At 39.3% G+C, this 20,832-nt stretch overlaps 1 protein-coding gene across 1 annotated transcript in view; it reads left to right on the top strand.

Annotated features, from left to right (window-relative positions):
* Positions 1–20,300, top strand: part of LOC124605667 (DNA-directed RNA polymerase II subunit RPB2) — an 84,464-nt gene extending 64,164 nt beyond the window's left edge. Inside the window, exons 15-21 of the mRNA XM_047137509.1 lie at positions 4,430–4,523; positions 15,656–15,778; positions 16,165–16,383; positions 16,535–16,642; positions 16,725–16,999; positions 19,651–19,846; positions 19,967–20,300. Coding sequence (XP_046993465.1) covers positions 4,430–4,523; positions 15,656–15,778; positions 16,165–16,383; positions 16,535–16,642; positions 16,725–16,999; positions 19,651–19,846; positions 19,967–20,056 — 1,105 coding nt within the window. The 3' untranslated portion in view covers positions 20,057–20,300. The remainder of the gene's footprint in view (positions 1–4,429; positions 4,524–15,655; positions 15,779–16,164; positions 16,384–16,534; positions 16,643–16,724; positions 17,000–19,650; positions 19,847–19,966) is intronic.
* The last annotated feature ends 532 nt before the right edge of the window (positions 20,301–20,832 follow it).

Below are 20,832 nucleotides of genomic sequence, written 5' to 3' on the forward strand. Positions count from 1 at the left end.
CTCCATTAATGGTGTGGGCTGTTTTTACATGGAATGGACTTGGTCCTCTGGTCCAACTGAACTGATCATTGATTGGAAGTGGTTATGTTCGGCTGCTTGGAGACCATTTGGAGCCATTCATGGACTTCACGTTTCCAAACAATGCGTGTGTCTCAGTGGACCACAGTTGCTCATGAATGGTTTGAAGAACATTCTGGCGTTTTAAAGCAAATGATATGTCCATCAAGATCACCCATCATGTATCCCATTGAACATTTGTGGGACAGAATTGAGAGGTCAGTTTGTGTATAAAATCCTGCACCGGCAACAATTACGGACGGCTATAGAGGCAGCATGGCTCGGTATTTCTGCAGGGGACTTGCAAAGACTTGTCGAGTCCACGCCATGTCAAGTTGGTGCACTACGCTAGGAAAAAAGGTGGCCTGACATGATTATTAGGTATCCCATCACTTTTCTCACCTCCGTGTATACTGTCCGTCCTTTCTGCCAGATGAGATTCACTCTGCCATTTTTTGTAAAGTCTCACCAGGTTTCAGCTAATCATTTGATGGCTGTTTTATTTATGGTGTGAAGGGTTTGACCCATGTCTCATCTGAAGTAACAAAGTGACTAAAATCAGTTTTTTAAATGTGATTTAAATATTCATTTCTACATATACTCTGTAATTATCCAATAAATGATACTCGTGGGTAATTCCTCATATGAAATTGACTGTAATTTTCCTTCTTGTATGCATATGGGACCAGTTTTATTGCCAGTGATTCAGTTTTGTGCTAGGAAGTCATGTTTAGTTAACCTGACAGAACAAGGTGGGACACAGGTTAGCACGCAGGACTAGAAATTGAGAGAAGTGAATATCAAAATTCTGTCCAGTCATCGTGCTTCGTCCTTCCTGTGGTTTTTCTAAACTAATCAAGATGTCTCCTGGACCTTCGAGAAGGGCATAGATCGTTCCCTAACTAAACCTGTGCTCATTCTCCAGAGACTCATTGATGAGACATTTAACATTAAATCTTCATCCTTTTCACGAATTCAGCTGCCTACTCTTACCTGCTGGAATTGAGGGAACAGACTTCTATAAACCTCCATCGGCTTAAAATTTACCGTATTTACCTGAGTTTAAAAAACCCAGACTATGGACACCCTCTTTTGAATCACCATTAAAAACATTTCCTTGATATAAAGTATCTGCCCAAAAAAAGTTATCTTTATTCCTATTCTAAACTTATGCTATGTATCGATTATCTAATTTTTGATAATACAAAGAGAAATAAAATGAACAAAAAGAATTCTGGATGGAAGGTTGCCACTCACCTTATAGTGGAGATGCCGAGTCGCACATAGGCCAACAAAAAGATTTTCACACTTTAAAGCTTTTTGCTGTGCCTGTCTGTGACTCCGTATCTCGACTGTATGGTGGGTGGCAACTTTCCTTCTCGGAATATTGTTACATTCCATCCTGTATTTTCCATTGTTTGAGTAAACAAAAAGAATTGATTTACATTAATTTTTTACATCACTTCCTTTACCATTATCATCAGTATCATTATTTGAAATTATTTTCACCTAATCAATGAGGTTCAAAAAAAGATGCGCAACTTCAGGGGTTTTGATTTCAGTGAGACATGAGAACAAGCTGGTTTTTCATAGTGGATTCCTCATCTGTATTGATGTGAAAATGTGACTGTATGCCTTCATTTGTTGGTTTCAAACATGTTGTCTACCTACTGCTCTCTCATTGGCTGTGTTGAATCAGCAGCTAACATAACCCCTTGTGTTTGCTGATTCCTGACTAGTTTAACCAGCCCCTGCGGAAATGTGTACTATTGCTGAATATTTGTCTAGTTTTAATCTATTCAATTTGTGACTATGAATTTAGTCAGGCAAACTGCATTTTTAGCCTTGAGTGGGCACGCATGTGTATAAAGTACACCAACCAAAAGTAAAAAGATTTTGTGCAGTCCCATTTTTGCTTCACAATTGCAAACCTATACCTATTCCTTCAGTATTGCTTCAGGTAACACAGCCTTAAATTGTGTTTTCGTATGCCCAAGTGAGCAGCAGTAATATAAAATACAAAGTGAGCTAGGCGAGAAAAAATATACGATAAATTCAAAAAAATTACTCCAGTTACGAACTAGCAACATAATCCCACATTAAGGCAGTTGTCTACGAGATAATTAGTGATCGAATAAGCAGTTGACCGAGATCTGATGCAGCTGCATTGCTTAATGCTTCAAATGCGTCATTACTGTCTCTTTAACACCTGTCCTTGGGAACAGAGAGTTATAGTGAGAATTTATTTCATTATTGTTTAATAAAACAGTAATTTAGTTCATATTATGTAAGTTTGTTTTCTCCTTGTTTACATAAACTAAGATTAAACTGTGATTTTGATCATATGTGACTTACCTTGGTGACATAAGGAAACCTATTCTTTTCTTGTGTACAAAGTGCACCGCGCACCTGCTCGTGTTATGAAAAACAGCCCGCCCACTCGAAGGTTGAACATTGTGGATGTTAATAAGAAGCCGAGGTGTGTAGTATATGCTCCCGTGGGTGGCAGTATGATACGAAATTTTCTGCTTGCTTACCACTCCCCACCCCACATTTTTCCTAGTTCTCAGCCAAGTTGGTGTCACTGTTCCCCCTCAAACCCTACCTACCGAATTCTTCAAAAAAATCTGCACATAACCTAAATTGCCAAAGTTTCATCTGTAAAAATAAGAAAACTACAATATTAATACATTACACTATGTAAAAACATTGCTTTCACATGCAGATTTTCTCATTATTTTCTGAGTAGAATGAAAACTGAGATTATTACATTCAAAGTTAGTGATTTTAACTTGAACCAGCTGTTTAGAAGAGCTAAGAGTGAGTGTAAGTGAAGCAATAAGGACAGTGTCTCATAACTGAAAAAAGGTACCATAAAAAACTAACATTTTATGTAAATTAAAAGTTTTGTTGCATTACTTCATGTGCCAGGTATTTTTTAATCTCTACTCATTAGAAGACTTATCATGTTTGGTTGATTGTCTGATCTTGCAATCAGAATGTTTCTGACTGAGACCAGGATTTATAAGTCCATATTTGGTCTGCATAATTAGTGAAGTATATGGATTAAGGTGATGAGTGCTTTATGGATTGGTGATTAAAGAATTTGTGGCGTGTGTGTGTGTGTGTGGGGGGGGGGGGGGGGTCACAAGAGAGCGCTTTAATGAAATAAAAGTCCACCAGCAAGCCAGTGAGAGCCTTCCTTATCTCCCACGTCCGTGGTGCAAATGAAAGTAATCTTATTCATTTTTAATTATTTGTTTCTTTAAGTATACACTTTTGAACTTACCTGAATATTAGTCAGTTTATTGTACAGCTGTGGCATCTTGGTTTAGCTGTAGGTGTGCTGCTGATATCATCAAAATGCGCTATCCATCTAATTCATAGGATGAAAACTAATTTGTGAAAGCTAGTGCTTGTTCTGCTTATCTTCTTTGTGACAAGTATTACCTATGTCAGAATTACTTTCATATGAATAATATGTAATTGAAATTCCACATTAACATCATTTAATGGGGGGAGAAAAGTTAGAAATTACAAATGTTCGCAGAACTCGACATGTCCACAATTTCGTCCACGTTTCTTCTTTAGCACTATGATTTATTCACATTTTTTTTTATCTTTTCGAAGAAGAGTGGACTGTAATATTTGAACTCTTTTTAAGTAGAAATTGATGCTCTATAACTTTCATGCCTGACATTTCCCTTGTGGAATAGCTGTATTCGAGTTACAGGTGTTGACATGTGAGCGTAATTCACCTTTCTGCCAAATTGGTATAAATTACCGATAGTGGTGAAATGGCTGTCAATTGTAACTCTTCAGTAGGTCATTTTACACAAAATTTTATGCTCCTTCATTCTGGTGTTTTGGAAATTTTCTGTAGGATGTATCGTTTCAGAGTTAAAAGCAGAAAACAGTCCAAAAATGTCATTGTTTTTTGGCCCTTGAAAGTTTAGCACAAGCCAGAAATTGTCGCAAACACATTTAATGCTTATTCGTGATGCCCAACATCAAGTAAAGTTGTTTCGAGCGTGTGCATATTTACTGCCCAGCAAAAGTCTAATTTGGCTTCATTAATTATAGTAAGAAATTGCCTTGTCCAACTTTTGTTTTATTCATATACAGGCTACCTCTAAAATGAAAAATATAATTGAAACACAAATATTGTGCTTTGCATGTTGTTTCCTTTGTGGTGTTAGTATGGTTACAATCTACATTGATCTTCATTTGAGGGTGTAGTCATGCACTTCTCACTCTTTTGACATTGACTACTCATTCTTGAAGAAAGGGTTGGCCGGTATCTAACAGTGCATAATTATAGAAACAAGAATTTAAAGTCAATTGATATAATTGATATATCAAAATCTTTCAGGTCAGTTTTCTTCAGATCTTACAAGGATGCTGAATCCAAGCGGATTGGTGATCAAGAGGAACAATTTGAAAAACCAACAAGGCAGACCTGTCAGGTAAGAGCAGTTTTTAGCTCATATTTGCAGTGTTCCACTTGCTTCTTTTTTTTCCAGCCACATTTTGGTTGGGGAGGATAATTAGATCATCAAATTTCTCAAACAATTTGCTTGACTCTCCAGTCTACATATTAATTTGCCATAAAGTATGCCTGGCATCTGCAGCATAAAATTCATTTTAATGCACTATTTCCACTTCAAACTTCCAACAAAGATAATAGAATAACGTAGGTGTTCCCATTTAAATATGTGATGTTTGGGTTGGAGTGGCCTAAAGTTAAAAAAACACAGTTAGATGTCAGTCATTGCGTCTTCTCACTTTGTAGTCAGTCAGAGTAAGATGGTGTCTGCTCAACAGAAGGTGTTTTGTGTGCTGCGGTTTACAAAGATCGAGTCAGTCAGTGATTTCAGTCCAGAATTCTTTGTCGGCATTTTGGCATTGATCTGTCAGCACCGAAAAAATTCATCATTGGTATCGCCAGTTTGAGACAGGATGCTTATGCAAAGATAAGAGTCCAGATCAATGTTGCCATACTGATGACATTGTGGAAAGAATTTGACAAATGTTTGAACAGAGCCCATGGAAGTCTACTTGCCACACAAGCAGAGAACTGGTAAGACTGTCCGGCAAGTGTTAAGGTGTCGTTTGGTGTATAAACCATACAGACTAAAATTAGTGCAAGCTCTTTAGGTTGGTGATAAAAGGAAACAAGTTGACTTCAGCAATACTCTGCTAAAGGACATGGAAGAAGATATATTTGCACTCTGATTGCTTTTCAGTGATGAGGCAACATTTAATGTTAGCAGTAAAGTAAACCGAAATAACGTACGCATATCGGCTTCCAGAACCCTCATGACATTATTGAGCACGATAGAGATTAACCCAAAATGAATGCTCCATTCTTTTTTGAGGAAAACACAGTGGCTGGAATATGCTACCTTCAAGTGCTGCAGAATTGGCTTCAGCAGGACTCTGATGACTTCATGTTCCAAAAGGGTGGAACATCACTGCACTGGCATGTGAATTTCTCAATGACACTCTTACCCAATGCTGGATGATGCCCTGTCTTGCATTCTTGGCCTCCAAGATTGTCAGACATGACCCCTTGTGATTATTTTTTTTTTTTTTTTTTTTTTTTTTTTTTTTTTTTTTTTTTTTTTTTTTTTGGGGGGGGGGGAATGTGTGAAGGAAATTGTGTTCATCTCCCCTTTACCTTGTGTTGAGAAGAAGTGAAGAACAGAACAGCAGGCATCGTGGCGTCTGTTAAAGCAGATACATTGTGTAAAGTTTGATAAATTTAGCTATATTATTTGTGCTGCTGGTGGTGGACACACAGAGCATTTGTAATAACATAACTAAAACTTTTAAGATTTTGTGAGTTTGTAGTATGCTTTTATCAGTAAATATGGAGTTCGGAAATCAGGTCATTCTTATTGAAACACCCTGTATGTGGGTATGTTTTACATACTATTGTCCGAAGAGGTAACAATGTACAGAAGAGGGTGGTTGTTTATTTTAGCAGTGAGAAAAATGAGGGTATACCATAGGTTGCCTAAAATATAATTGCTGCAGAGCCTGTAATTACTGGGACTGCTGTGAAACCGGTAGAAAAGACAGAACTGTCCAAATAGACTAAAAACAATTGGTTATGACGATGATACAAAATAGGAACAGATGCCAAACATAAAAAGGAGGGTCTGGGGTAGCATAGTTGAACACGATAAAAATAGGAAAATGACTGTTCAGCACTGAGGTACTGTTCCATCCTACGCAGTTCAGACAACTTTGGTTGACAGGTGAAGATCCAATCCCAAAAGTTACAAAACAAAGCTGTTTGTGGACTAAGCAGCATATAAACAGTAACTTAACTGTAGTTTGTCAGTTGCCATCCGTCTGATTGCTCAGCTAGTTGATTGGTTGTCATAATGCCTACATAACATACTGAACAGTGGTTATAATGGTTGACAGTGGCCTGTTCACATCTGTGAGATGCATGAGACACAAGCTTGTGAAACGAACAGGAATTTTTGGCTGTCATGTGCCGGTTTTTCAGGGAATCAACAGGAGAACAGTTTGTTTGTGCATTATATTACTTGCTTCATAGTAGAAGTTTGTGTGTACAAAATTTTGTAGTTAATTTCTTAAATTCTTTAGGTGTTTGTGCATTTAAGAGGCATAGTCTTGCATTATAGTTTTGTGTGCTGTAGATTTAGGCTGCCTCTATTGCCGCTGTCATTTGTTTTGGTCTGAACAGCCGACTACTATTGTAAAGAGCTCAGTCAGGCACCATCCTCCATTCCTTAACAACTGGGAGAGTAGGTTGTTTGCCATCGTGGAGTCACAAATCCTTGTCTAAAAGACAAAAAGGTTTGTTTTCATCATTTTTTATTATGTTGTTTTTGTTCAAATTTTAGTATTAGGACAGATGGGGAGTGTGCACACAGTGTGCAGATGCAGGAGGAGTTGGCCACAGTTTGCAAACAGCTGAAGACATTGTTGGCAGCGGTCAGCTGTCTGCAGGCTGCTGCCATGTGGTGTAGTGGCAGTGGAGGAACTCTCATGTTGCTTGGGATACTTCAGGTGCCATTTGTTTTGCCTACGGGCTCTGCTGTCGCTACACCTTAAAGTGTACCTAATGCAGGGAACTGCCCTTGCCAACTAGTGAGTGACAGGTAATAACTCATTTGAGTCACTTAAAGTGGAGAGTCAATGAGGGGACTGGCCGTCAGGCCTCATCTATTCATTCAGGAAGTGGACAAGTGGCCAATCCTTCAGCAGGGACTGAGCAGCAAATGGGGAAAGGTTGGCTAGTTACGAGGAGCCTCAATGTTAGGCGCAGTATGGAGTGCCTTATAGTGTCCAGGGCTGGAAAGAAGTCCACTATGTGATCAGTATGTCTGCTGGGTGTGGCTTAATCAGAGATGAGGAGGATGCTCTGCCTACAACTGTCAAAGGTGCAGATTGCAGTTGTCTTCAAGTATTGGCTGATGTCAGCAAAAGCGACACGTCACTTGGGTTCTGAGGCCATCCTCAGTTCTTGTGGCTGGCTGGTGGAAGTTGTGAAGACTGCTGGCTTCACTTGTGGGTACAAACAGAGCTTACAATTTGCAGTATCATATCTAGAATTGATGGGAGACCTTTGGTTTGGACCAGGCAAGAGGGTCTCATCTCTCCATGAGTGTTTTGACAGTCTTGGCTGCAGATTTCTGAACATACATTGTGGGATGGAGAGTTGCAGAACTCCCTTTGACAGATAAGGGATGCAACACACAGAGGAAATGGCTATTCATGTGGCAGTGTACTTGTGGAGAGTGCATGGGGACTTTATAGGCTTGGCTGTAGTTTGAGCTTCTTTCATGAACACCTACCAGTCAGTACAGGTAGAGCAAATCAGATTTGTGTGCAAAGTACACACACTTCCAATGTAAAAATTTTAACAGTAAATTGTCAGAGCATTCTTAACAAAGTTTCAGAGTTTATCACCCTCCAGGAAAGCAGTTGTGTTCAAATTATACTGTGAACAGAGGGTTGGATGAAACCTAAAGTATAAAACTCTGAAATATTTCAGCGAGGCATTGAATTAGTAACCGGCCTAGGTGAATGGAATTTAATCATTTGATGTTTTTTCCTGCTACACGATTCTGCTGTAACAGTTGTAGTAACATTCAAAGACTGTCTAGACAGAAACGTGGAAGTACCATCATCATGCTGTATTAGCTGAAGGCAACTTCATCGTACAAAGCATAAACTTCTATATCTATGGATTAATTGCTGGTGGCACCGACAGTGTCTTGTGAAATAGTTCTGAACACAGTTTTTCAAAAACCGTCTTCAGCAGCTAGTGAGGCAGCCTGCACACACTGGAAATATTTGAAACAATGTCACACATCAAAGAAAGTTTTGCATTACCTTGGTTCTGAGATTTCCAGAACCTGCACAGAAAATTGGAATAGAGATCAACATAAACATCTTTTACGCCCTTTTTATTGCTCATGAAAACCACACATTGCATGTTGTACCACCATACAGCGAGACCTTCAGAGGCGATGGTCCAGATTGCTGTACACACCGGTACCTCTAGTACCCAGTACCACGTCCTCTTGCATTGATGCATGCCTGTATTTGTCGTGGCATACTGTCCGCAAGTTCAGCAAGGCACTGTTGGTCCAGATTCTACCACTCTTCAACGGTGATTCAGCATAGGTCCTTCAGAGTCACGTCGTTCATAAACAGCCCTTTTCAGTCTATCCCAGGCATGTTTGATAGCGTTCATGTCTGGAGAACATGCTGGCCATTCTAGTCGAGCCATGTTGTTATCCTGAAGGTAGTCATTCACAAGATGTGCACGATGGGGGGTGCAAATTGTCATGCTTAAAGATGGATGCCTTCCACAATATGCTGCTGATACAGTTGCACTATCGGTTGGAGGATGGCATTCACGTATCGTACAGCCGTTGCGGCACCTTCCATGACCACCACTGGCTTATGTCGGCCCCACATAATGCCACCCCAAAACAGCAGGGAACCTTCACCTTGCTGCACCTCGCTGGACAGTGTGTATAAGGCGTTCAGCCTGACCAGGTTGCCTCTACACACATCTCTGACAATTGTCTGGTTGAAGGCATATGGGACACTCATTGGTGAAGAGAACGTGATGCCAATCCTGAGCGGTCCATTTGGCATGTTGTTGGGCCCATCTGTAGCATGGTATATGGTGTTGTGGTTGCAAAGATGGACCTCACCATGGACATCGAGAATGAAGTTGCCGCATCATGCAGCCTATTGCGCACAGTTAGTCGTAACATGACATCCTGAGGCTGAACGAAAAGCATTATTCAACATGGTGGCATTGCTGTCAGGGTTCCTCCAAGCCATAAACCGTAGGTAGGTTCCCTGCAGTAGGAGCCCTTGGGTGGCCTGAGCGAGGCATGTCATCGACAGTTTGTGTGTCTCCTCCATGTCTGAACATCATTTACATCTACATTTATACTCTGCAAGCCACCCAACGGTGTGTGGTGGAGGGCACTTTATGTGCCACTGTCCTTACCTCCCTTTCCTATTCCAGTCGCATAAGGTTCGTGGGAAGAAAGACTGTCGGAAAGCCTCCATGCGCGCTCATATCTCTCTAATTTTACATTCGTGTTCTCCTTGGGAGGTATAAGTAGTGGGAAGCAATATGTTAGGTACCTCATCCAGAAATGCACCCGCTTGAAACCTGGTCAGCAAGCTACACTGCAATGCAGAGCGCCTCTCTTGTAGAGTCTGCCACTTGAGTTTGCTAAACATCTCCGTAATGCTATCCCGCTTACCAAATAACCCTGCGACGAAACACGCCGCTCTTCTTTGGATCTTCTCTATCTCCTCTGTCAACCCGACCTGGTACAGATCCCACACTGATGAGCAATACTGAAATATAGGTCAAACGAGTGTTTTGTAAGCCACCTCCTTTGTTGATGGACTACATTTTCTAAGGACTCTCCCAATGAATCTCAACCCGCCTTACCAACAATTAATTTTATATGATCATTCCACTTAAAATCGTTCCGTACGCATACTCCCAGATATTTTACAGAAGTAACTGCTATCAGTGTTTGTTCCGCTATCATATAATCATACAATAAAGGATCCTTCTTTCTATGTATTCGCAATACATTACATTGCTTTGGTTCACTCTGAGATGTCTGGATACTTCCCTTGTTGGGGACCCTTCCTAGCACAAAGTAACAATGCGGACTCGATCGAACTGTAGTATTGACTGTTCAGGCATGGTTGAACTACAGACAACAATGAGCCGTATACCTCCTTCCTCGTGAAATGGCAGGAAGTGATCAGCTGTTGGGCGCCCTCCCTCTAATAGACACTTCTCATGTGTGGTTGTTTACATCTTTGGGCGGGTTTAGTGACATCTCTGAATAGTCAGAGGGACTGTGTCTGTGATAAGATATCCACAGTCAACGTCTATCTTCCCGAGTTCTGGGAACCAGGTTGATGCAAAACATTTTTTTATGTGTGTTGTTACAGACAGGCAAGACCTTATTACATTGTCAGTATATACACAGATATTTGTGATCATGTCACCATAGTGATGATGGTTACTGAAATTCTGAAATTAATAAATCCATCAAGAACTGTGGAGGCCCGTGTTTTTTTTATTTTATTTTTTTCCCCCTGGAAAGAGTTTTTAATAAGCCATTAGCTTTCTGCTTAGAGATCGGAAACCATTTGGTTCCAGTATGATGAACAAAGAGGAACTGTGGACAAAGTTCAAACTGAAAAAGTCATGTAATGTGCTGAGAACGTGGATTAAGGTTGGAAAAGATCTACCGAGATTTAATAATAAAATTCAGAAAATGTTGAGAAAGCAAAAATAGTTGCACTCACAGTGTGGAGAAGAATGTGTAAATGTTGACAGATATGAAAATTAATAAAAATTCTTACTTCTATAAAAAGAGCGATGCACAAAGTGTAAACTAGTTAGACTATAATACTGTAGCAGAAGATACCGAGAACCAGAGATAGTTTAGGTCCTATGCAACATAAGTGGTTTGATTCCATAGGGAAACAGTTGTGCCCAGTAACTGTATTCGTTTCAAGTAGTAAAGCTTACAGCAAACATTTGCAACTGATTGCTGTACCCTATAATACTTGTGATCAGTAAATGGGTCAAAGGCTTCTATCCAGTCCTTTGTCAACCAGTCTAGGAGGCACCAGAAGACAGTAAAGGAAATCTGAAGTTTTAAATTTCACATTAAAAAAAATCTTTCATGCAGGAAGATCAAGAGACATACCATCATTTGATGGACTCCTTTATGGAGGATATGGAAATAGTCATCCTGGTAATGAGAAGCAACTGAAAGAGTTGTAAACAAATAAGTTACCTGGGCCAGACGGAGCCTCAGCTCAGTTTTACAGTGAGTACACTTTGGCATTGGCCCTTTATTTAGCTTGTATTTGTCACTAATCTCTTGCCTAGCACCAAGTCCCAAACAAATGGAAAAAGTGAATGCGACTCCTGTATAGGAGAAGGGTAAAGAATATGGACCAGCAAAATTACAGGCCAACATCATTAATATTGGTTTGCTGCAGAATCCTTAAGCACATTCTAGGTTAGAATGTAATACATTTATTTGAGACAGAAAAGTTTCCATCCACAAATCTGCACAGGTTTACAATCACTCAAGGGAAGTTCAGCTTGCACTTTACTTGGATGATAGCCTGCAAACCGTGGATAAAGGACAAGAAGCAGATTTCACATTTCTCGATTTATGGAAAGTGTTTGATACAGTGACCCACTGCAGACTGTTAACGAAGGTACGAAAATCTGGAGCAGGTTCCCAGATACGAGAGTGGCTCAAAAGACTTCTGACTAGTAGAACCCAGTATGTTATTCTTGTCAGTAAGTTTTCATCAGAATCAAGGGTATTGTCAGGAGTGTGCTAAGAAAGCATAATCTGACAGATTGGGTGAGCAGCAATCTGTGACAGCTGGAAACCCTGTAGTGTATTGGAAAGTGTTGTAATTGGGTGACTGAAGGAGGATACTCTATGATGTAGACAGGATTTCTATTTGGTGTGATGACTTTTGGCTTCCTCTGTGTTTGGAAAAAGTAGGATAATGAGATGAGTCGGGAGAAGAATCCTGTAAAATTCGAATACTGTATTAGTGGTGTACTGCTTGACATAGTTATGTCAGTTCAGTATGTAGCTATATTGTTGCAAAGTGATATGAAATGGAAAGATCATGTAAGGTCACTTGGAGAGGTGGTGGTGATTGTCAGTTTATTGGAGAATTCTAGGAAAATGTAGCTCATATGTAAAAGAAGACTGATTAGAGAACATTAATATAGTGAAAAATCTGCCAGTTTTCATAACTGAGGCAAATTTTTCAATATATTAGTCTATCACAGTTGCTGATGGGGCTGCAATATGCTAAAAATTCTTAGAATACAGAACACTTGTGGTACACGTTCTTGAATACTGCCAAAGTCTTGGGATCCTCACCGGATCATTGTGCTGCTAGATTTGTTATCAGAAGGTTTCATCAATAGTGTGTGAAAATGCTCTGTGAACTCAAATGGGGAATTCCTATGTGAGAGTTGAACAAGAAAGGTGGTGATTAAGAGTTGTACAAGGTACCCTCACCATGCACCTTGTGGTTGCTTGCTGGTAACGGATGTGTGTGTAGATATGTGTATGATGTGATCATATCTGTGGTAGCAAAAATGAATTTTTTGACCAACATTGGTATAAACACACTTCAGTATTCTGTCACAACATGTAGGAGTTAAAATAATTGTTCAATCAAACTTTAGTATGTACACCACTAGTCACAAGATAATGGTTGACTGTAGTAGAAAGGAAAAATGTTTTGCATATGTGCAGCAGTACCAAAAAACCTGACAAAATAAGTGTCAAGTTGTGACTTCGTGTGCACATAAGACTGATCCCGCAGATCTGTATCTTCATAATACACTTTACGTGTTACGAGAGGGTTAATATGTTCTGTCCTGCAGAAGATGGGTGTTTGGCTTGCAAACTGATGGGGCAGTTATGCAGCGTCATTAAACCTTGAATCAGTATGTTGTTTCTTGTGGGCCAGTGGAATAGACCAAATGGTGGTTTATTGCAGAGAAGGGGCAAGTAAAATGGGTATTGTAGAATATGTAAAGAAAATATGTTGCCATGTGTCCAGATAGTAATTTTAGCAATGGTGCAGGACCAAATGAGCAGTTAAGTGATTAGGGTAGATGATGATTGCTTTGTTATCCAGTAACAAAATTTGCAGTTATTAGTGCCAATTGGGGTCATGAATTTACCTCTCCATTTGACCTGCAAAGCAAAAGTAATTGTCAGAGCATAATTCTCAAAGTTTATGAACGAGTTGTATGATTGTTAATGTACATGATAAATTATGGATAATTGAAGTTAACTGTCGTATATATTCTGAATAGATGAACCTTGTCTGGGAACAAATAGAATTTTTGAGAGGTTTAATGTAAGTTAGTGGTGGATTTTTTATTGCTTTGTAGATTAACACCTTATATTTTTATATTACCTATGTAAATGTTCATTTTAATACATACACTGATGGGAAAAAATTGCAAAACCAAAAAATAATTAATGTAGAGTAATGAAATTTTGGGAATACAATTGTCTAGGTAACATATTTTAGTGATTAACTTTGCAAGATTAAGGTTAACGTAAATGCAAGATAAACCATTGCAAATGTGAAATGCTGGTACCTCATTAACAGATATAATTACCAGACTGTTGAATGCAAGCATGCCTGTTGCACTTGTTGGTCGATACAGGGATGGTTAATACTGCTTGTGTGTGACACTGAGTAGTTGTCCAATGCCGTCCCGTATGTGCTTGATTAGAGACAAATCTGGTGATTGAGCAGGCCAAAGCAACATGCCAACATTCCGCAGAGAATGTTGAGTGACAACAGCTGTATGTGGGTGAGCGTTATCCAGCTGTAAAACACCCTCTGGAATTCTGCTCATGATTGGCAGCTTAACAGGTGGAATCACTAGTTTGACATACAAATTTGCAGTCAGGGTGTATGGGATAACTAAGAGAGTGGTCCTGCTATCATATAAAAATTGCACCATCCAGATAGTAGCTCCAGGTTTAAGTCCAGTGCGTCAAGTATGCAGACAGGTTGATTGCAGGCCCTCTCTTCACAAACACTAGGCCATCACTGGCACCGAGGCAGAACCATATTTCACCAGAACACACAACAGGCCTCATCTTGCCATCGAATGAGCTCCCACTTGGCACCACTGAAGTCGAGATTTCTTGATGCAATAATTTACCAACAGCCGTATGTATCGTAGAAATTTATTTTATTTTATGAACTTCTATGTTCTGAGTCTGTGTCGCCTGGCCACCAAGACCTGTTGGAGGACAAATTGATTCACGGATCCAGTTATATGGCTCCTTCCGTGTATAGTGATTTTACGACTGTGGCGAGTGGGGCCTGAAGATGGCATCAATATAATGCCGAAACTGGTAGCTCATAGAAGTTCATAAAATAAAACAAATTTCTACAATACATATGGCTGTTGGTAAATTATTGCATCAAGAAGTTCATGACAGCCATCGTCCCACGATCCATAATGGATCAACAAAAAAGTCACAAATGACAGTGATTTGGGGTCAATGGGATACACACTACAGGGCGTCTGGCTAGGAGCTGTTCTTGCAGTAACTGGTGGGGAGGTTGGGTTTATTTGGGGGAAGAGACCAAACAGTGAGGGTCATCGGTCTCATCAGATTAGGGTAGAGTGGGGAAGTAAGTCGGCCATGCCCTGTCAAAGGAACCATCCTGGCATTTGCCTGAAACGATTTAGGGAAATCACGGAAAACCTTAATCAGGTTGGCCAGACAGGGGATTGAACCACCGTCCCCCAGAATTCAGAGTCCAGTGTACTAACCACTGTGCCACCTTCCTCGGTGCAGTAACTGATGTGCAACAGTTGATTGTGTCACTGTAGTGCCAACTGTTGTTTAAATTACTGTTGGGATGCAGTATGATGCACCAGAGCCCTATGCCAAACACAGTGGTCTTCCCTCTTGGCAGAGCCTGGTCTCCTCGCAGTTCTACATTCTCATGACCACAGCTGCCAGCAGTTACGTGCAGTGTCTCCATTCCTGCCAAGTCTTTCTGTAGTATCGTAGAAGGAACACCCAGCTTCTTGTAGCTGTGTTACACAAACTCATTCAAACTCAGTGAGGTGTTGATAATGACATCTGTGTCACCTGAAAGATATTCTTGAGTAACATCAAGTAGTGAGTCTCAAGGCAACTTCCGCTCACAACCATTCCACATGTATTTAAAGCAAACCTGATTTGCATCCTTTTAGTGGCACTACGAGTGCCAGTCATGGGCAACTAGGGTGAAATTTGAAGAGGCATCGTCTTTCAGATGTAGAAACATGCCTACCAACTTCAGTTTCTCGCACAACTCCTCCTTGATATTGAGATCTTTTTCTATCAGTGTATAATACCATGACAAACCAGTAACTAAACCACGGTATGAGTCTCAATGTTAATAGTGTGCAAATTTCGAAGTTGTCTCTATTACTGCCTTGCTTACAGAGGACTGAATTTCAATTTTCTTCAAACAGGGTATGCGTAATGCCTTGTATGACAAACTTGATGACGACGGGATTATATCACCTGGTATTCGTGTATCTGGGGATGATGTTGTGATTGGAAAGACAATTACACTACCAGACAATGAAGACGAGGTAAGTATTTCTATAGACCTTGATTATCTGCCCTAAAAGCTCCTACTTTGCAGAGTTTACTTTATATTCTTTGGCTTCCTCTGCATGTAATACATAGTGAAGAAAATCTTTGTGAAGCATAACATTGATACTAAAATAACTTCAAGGAGAAAAAGCTTGAATAAAATTAGAATTCAGTACATTGAAGCACAGCACATAACTTTTTAATTGTGTATGTTGAATTTTAACAATAATACCAATTTAAGAGCTTTGCTATCCCTATGTATAGAAGAAGAATTATTAACTAATTTAAACCCATCAGGATGTAAGGGGGAGTATAGTCAGTAAAAGCACTTTAAGTGCACCACAGCTAGGAGGAGAACTGAATATGAATGTTTTGCCTGCAGTTGGAGGGAACAACGAAAAGATACACAAAAAGAGATGCAAGCACATTCCTTCGAAACAGTGAGACAGGTATTGTGGATCAAGTGATGTTGACTCTAAATTCTGAGGGTTACAAGTTCTGCAAAATACGTGTCCGATCAGTACGCATACCTCAGATTGGTGACAAATTTGCCTCTCGTCATGGCCAGAAGGGAACCTGTGGTATACAATATCGGCAAGAGGTAATTATTTAGAGTATTAACATGTTATTAAAAATTATTATACTTGCTTCAGTAAAAAGTATTATGAGAAGCAGCAGCATAGTTTCAGAAATTATTGATTTTGTTTAGTGAAGTGTATCTTCCTGCCCTAAAAAATATAATCTCTGTTTAGGACATGCCATTCACTTGCGAAGGTATCACACCAGACATCATCATTAACCCACACGCCATTCCATCTCGAATGACGATTGGTCACTTGATTGAGTGCTTGCAAGGGAAGGTTTGTATAACACTAAACACTGCGTTGTGCAAGTGTAATAGCATTATGGACAGTTCATGTATACACACTTTTCTCCTTCCAGGTCTCCTCGAACAAGGGTGAAATTGGTGATGCAACCCCTTTCAATGATGCTGTAAATGTGCAGAAAATTTCCTCACTTCTACAAGAGTACGGATATCAGTTACGTGGAAATGAGGTTATGTACAATGGTCACACGGGGCGTAAAATTAATGCCCAGGTTTTCTTAGGGCCCACATACTATCAACGCTTAAAGCATATGGTGGACGACAAAATTCACAGCAGAGCACGTGGTCCAGTTCAGATATTGGTGCGTCAACCTATGGAGGGCAGAGCCAGGTAAAGTTCTCTATAGTATAGATTTGGGCATATATTTTTTCAGAATTTTGGGTGCATCAGCATTGTTTTTCTTACAATTCACAATAATTAACTTTGTGTATTAGTTGTATAGAACGACAGAAATGTTTCCACACTAGTTATTCTCAATAGTACTATTAATAAATTTTCTCGCATACCGTACTTACACAAAGCATTGTAAAGTTGTTTCAGTAATAGTGGCACCTTGTCTGAAAGTAAATTATAATTCAATTTTCATCTCCTTTAAATCTTTACTTATGGTACTCTCCCTCCCTTCCCCCCCTCTCTCTATCCCCCTCCCTTATAATTTGAGCACTGTGGTGCTTCATTTGGCATGGTGCTGTTGAACATAGTATGCCCTTGCATTCTCTTAATCTTTTTACTGACTTGTCCATCCAGTTTAACCATACAAATAATGATGGCTTTGAACCACAGATTGACTGGACATTTTGTCACATTACAAATCATTTGTCAGGTTGCTACTCCAATTTCGCAGATGCTGGTGAAGAGCCTCTTCAAACTTTTTTCTATGCTTTTCCTCATGGATCCAACTGCATAATTTCTGTAATACTCCAAAAATTGTCTTATTAGTACATCACAGTCTCATTTATAATACCACTATTCTTTCAACACAAATACTGCTGCTGTCAGATTTATTTTGTTTCCATAAAACATTAAGACTAGGTTGTTCAATCTTGATTATTTAATACAAAGAATGCCAGCCATAGGTCATTGAGATAGAGGTGGATGTGGTCCTAGTTCTGGCAAAAAAAATAATTGAAGAGCAGACAGGTTGTAAACAGTCTTTATTTAGAATGTCACTTTTCCTTTTCTCTTACAAAATGTCATATACACTACATTCTTACACATAAATGATAAGCATTTCATTTCAGTTTGATTTTTTAGAATCTGTTTTAGGCTCTACGCCTGATACAAGAATGTCTGTGTAAAATGAATTTGCGCCCTGAAATAGTTTATTTTCCACTTTACACTGCATTTCCACTGTATGACAGTCTTTAACTTAGTTCCACAGATTGTTGTGGTTTACTATATGTTATAAACTTCCATTGATTTCTTCCATTGTATGGACGGCATGGTGTCTTTTGGTGATACCCTTAACTTTGTTGATGCATCTTCTCCTTGGTTGATGGTCTCCAGCAAGTTATTTTCTGTTTATCATTATTTCAAGGAATTAGTCTATCTTGGTTTCTGTGATCCATTTCGCATCACCTTGAATTGACAGAATTTTTCTAATCAGGGTTTTACTCCTGCATCCATTCTGTGTCTTTAATTTCTTATGTTACCCTTTTTTATTCACCTCAGCACTGTCACACTGCCCAAATATGAGAAATGTCACACATTCTCCACATGTCTTCAGTTTGGCTGGAACTCGGATGCTCTCCTTGTCTGATTACTGTCATGGCTATAGTCTTGATTCACTGACTTTCAGACTGAACTACTCAAGATTATTGTTCCAGATATACAGTTTTTCTTGGATATCATTTGTATCTCCCCAGATTATAACAGCGAACACCATTGCTTTCAATTTAGGCCCACATTGTTCCTTTGTCTTTTTTATATCGCCCATCACAGTGATGAGGATTGGAGGCAAGGCACTCATCTGCTGGACTCTGTGTTGGTCTCTCATTGTTCGCTGTTATCATTTTCTGTCCGTTGAATGCAACTGACACATCTCCTGCAGCATATGTTCATTTTCTCAATCAGTGCCTTGCATACATTTCTTCTCTCTAGGAATTCCTTGATTTTTGATCATGGTACACAATCTTTTAGACTTTCTCTATCTCTAGAAAAACTAGTGTGATGCTTTTATCCTTTTCCAGATATTTTTAGAGTGGTGTTCCTGTTGCAAAGGTCATATCAGTTGAACCCCGTTTTTTTCCCCTAAACCCCATACCTTTCTTCTTCCAGGAGAGATTAAACAACCTTTTGAAGTCTCTCTTCTGTTATTGTGTTGTAATATAGCCATATTTACCTGTGCAAATATGCCCCTGGTAGCAGTGCATTATCCAATCTGGCTGGAAGCTGGTGATGGAGACAACACACTATGTGAATAATGTGGTCCACACAGGTTTTGCAATTCAAATGGTTTACTACTTGTTTGATTTCTGAATGAACTACACATATTCGGCTAATCGACTATCACTTTTTTCGAGAGTAGTCTGAACACATACACAACGTAATAATTTACTTTGCTTAACAAACACATCTCAGAACACTCAAAATGATTGTTCCTTGTGAGTGTAAAAGTTGCTGGTGTGTAACTCCATGCTAAAACTTCCGTAAGTATCTTTTTCATTAACTCTTCCTTTCCCCCTCCTACTCACTTTAGACTGCATTGTATGTCAGACTATTATAGCATAGCTAAAGTAGTCAAAGCTTTCTCAATCATTCTTGCCCCCACTCCCATTTTTCATTGGCTTCGTTCATTCTGAATTTCTTCATTCCGTATTCTGGCATTTGTGTTTCTCCATTTAAAATTATGATTGTCCTGTCCACTCTGTCTTTCCAAGTTAATGGATAATATATGCGCGCGCGCACACACACACACACACACACACACACACACACACACACACAACACGGCACTAAGTTATTACTATTTCCTTCTTCAGGGATGGAGGCTTGCGATTTGGAGAGATGGAGCGAGATTGTCAAATTGCTCACGGAGCAGCACAATTTTTGAGGGAGAGGTTATTTGAAGTTTCCGATCCTTACCGGATACATGTGTGCAACTTCTGTGGGCTTATAGCAATTGCCAACTTAAGAAATAACACATTTGAATGCAAAGGTTGCAAGAATAAGACTCAGGTATGTTTCCCACATGTTACAAAGACTGTTAGTATAATTTAATAGTGTGCTCTGTTTCTAACTAACGACCTTCATTTTCAACATACTACTATTATTATTATTATTATTATTATTTTACAGATATCACAGGTGAGGCTACCATACGCAGCGAAACTGTTGTTCCAGGAACTTATGGCTATGAATATCGCTCCACGTTTGATGGTTATTTAAATATTCAACCAGACATTATCAGATGTTATGAGTACTGTGTACTCCGCAAATGGAAATGGAAATAAATTCTTAAAAGTCTGCAATATGGAGATTTGTAAATTGGCTTTCCAGTAGAACGTGAACTATTTCTATTTTGAGAGTGGATAGTGAAAATGTGTGTTTTACACCTATGATTTGTGGTGATGTGTTGCTTGTTCACATATATCCTGAGGATATTGTACAATTTTATTATGTAACTGTTTATAGTAAAGATAAATTAAATTATAATTGTATAAAAAAAATTCATTCTTTTAAATGTAGCTATCTTATTTCCATAAGTGAACAGTCTCAGTGGCTATGTTCTACAGGTAATACATATTACAGTTTATTTTTTTTTTAAATCATTGAAATGGTTGCAAATTAAGCTTATGAATTCTTTAAACATTTCATTGTTCTTCTGGCACCAACTGAAATAGTTCAGCGTGGTTGAGTGTGTATCATTGCTACAACTGCAATTATCAGTGGCACACTCAAAGCACGAAATTGACACTTTCCACAAAAGCCAATACAGAACTGATTCTCTTTCAAACTCCGGCACTTCCCCTTCCCCTCCCCATCCCCCTCCCCCTATAGGTATCAGATGGAAACTTACCTATCTGTTGACATTCTGTGGGGTGGTATTAACATGTGTTACCACAGAAATGAGAAGAATTATTGTGAGGAGTGGAGTGAGAGGATCATTGTTGGTCATGGACACACAAAGGAGGGTTTGGGGAGGATGCAAGTGCAACAGTTCT

The sequence above is a fragment of the Schistocerca americana genome, chromosome 3 (assembly GCF_021461395.2).
Source record: "Schistocerca americana isolate TAMUIC-IGC-003095 chromosome 3, iqSchAmer2.1, whole genome shotgun sequence".
Taxonomy (NCBI): Eukaryota; Metazoa; Arthropoda; class Insecta; order Orthoptera; family Acrididae; genus Schistocerca; species Schistocerca americana.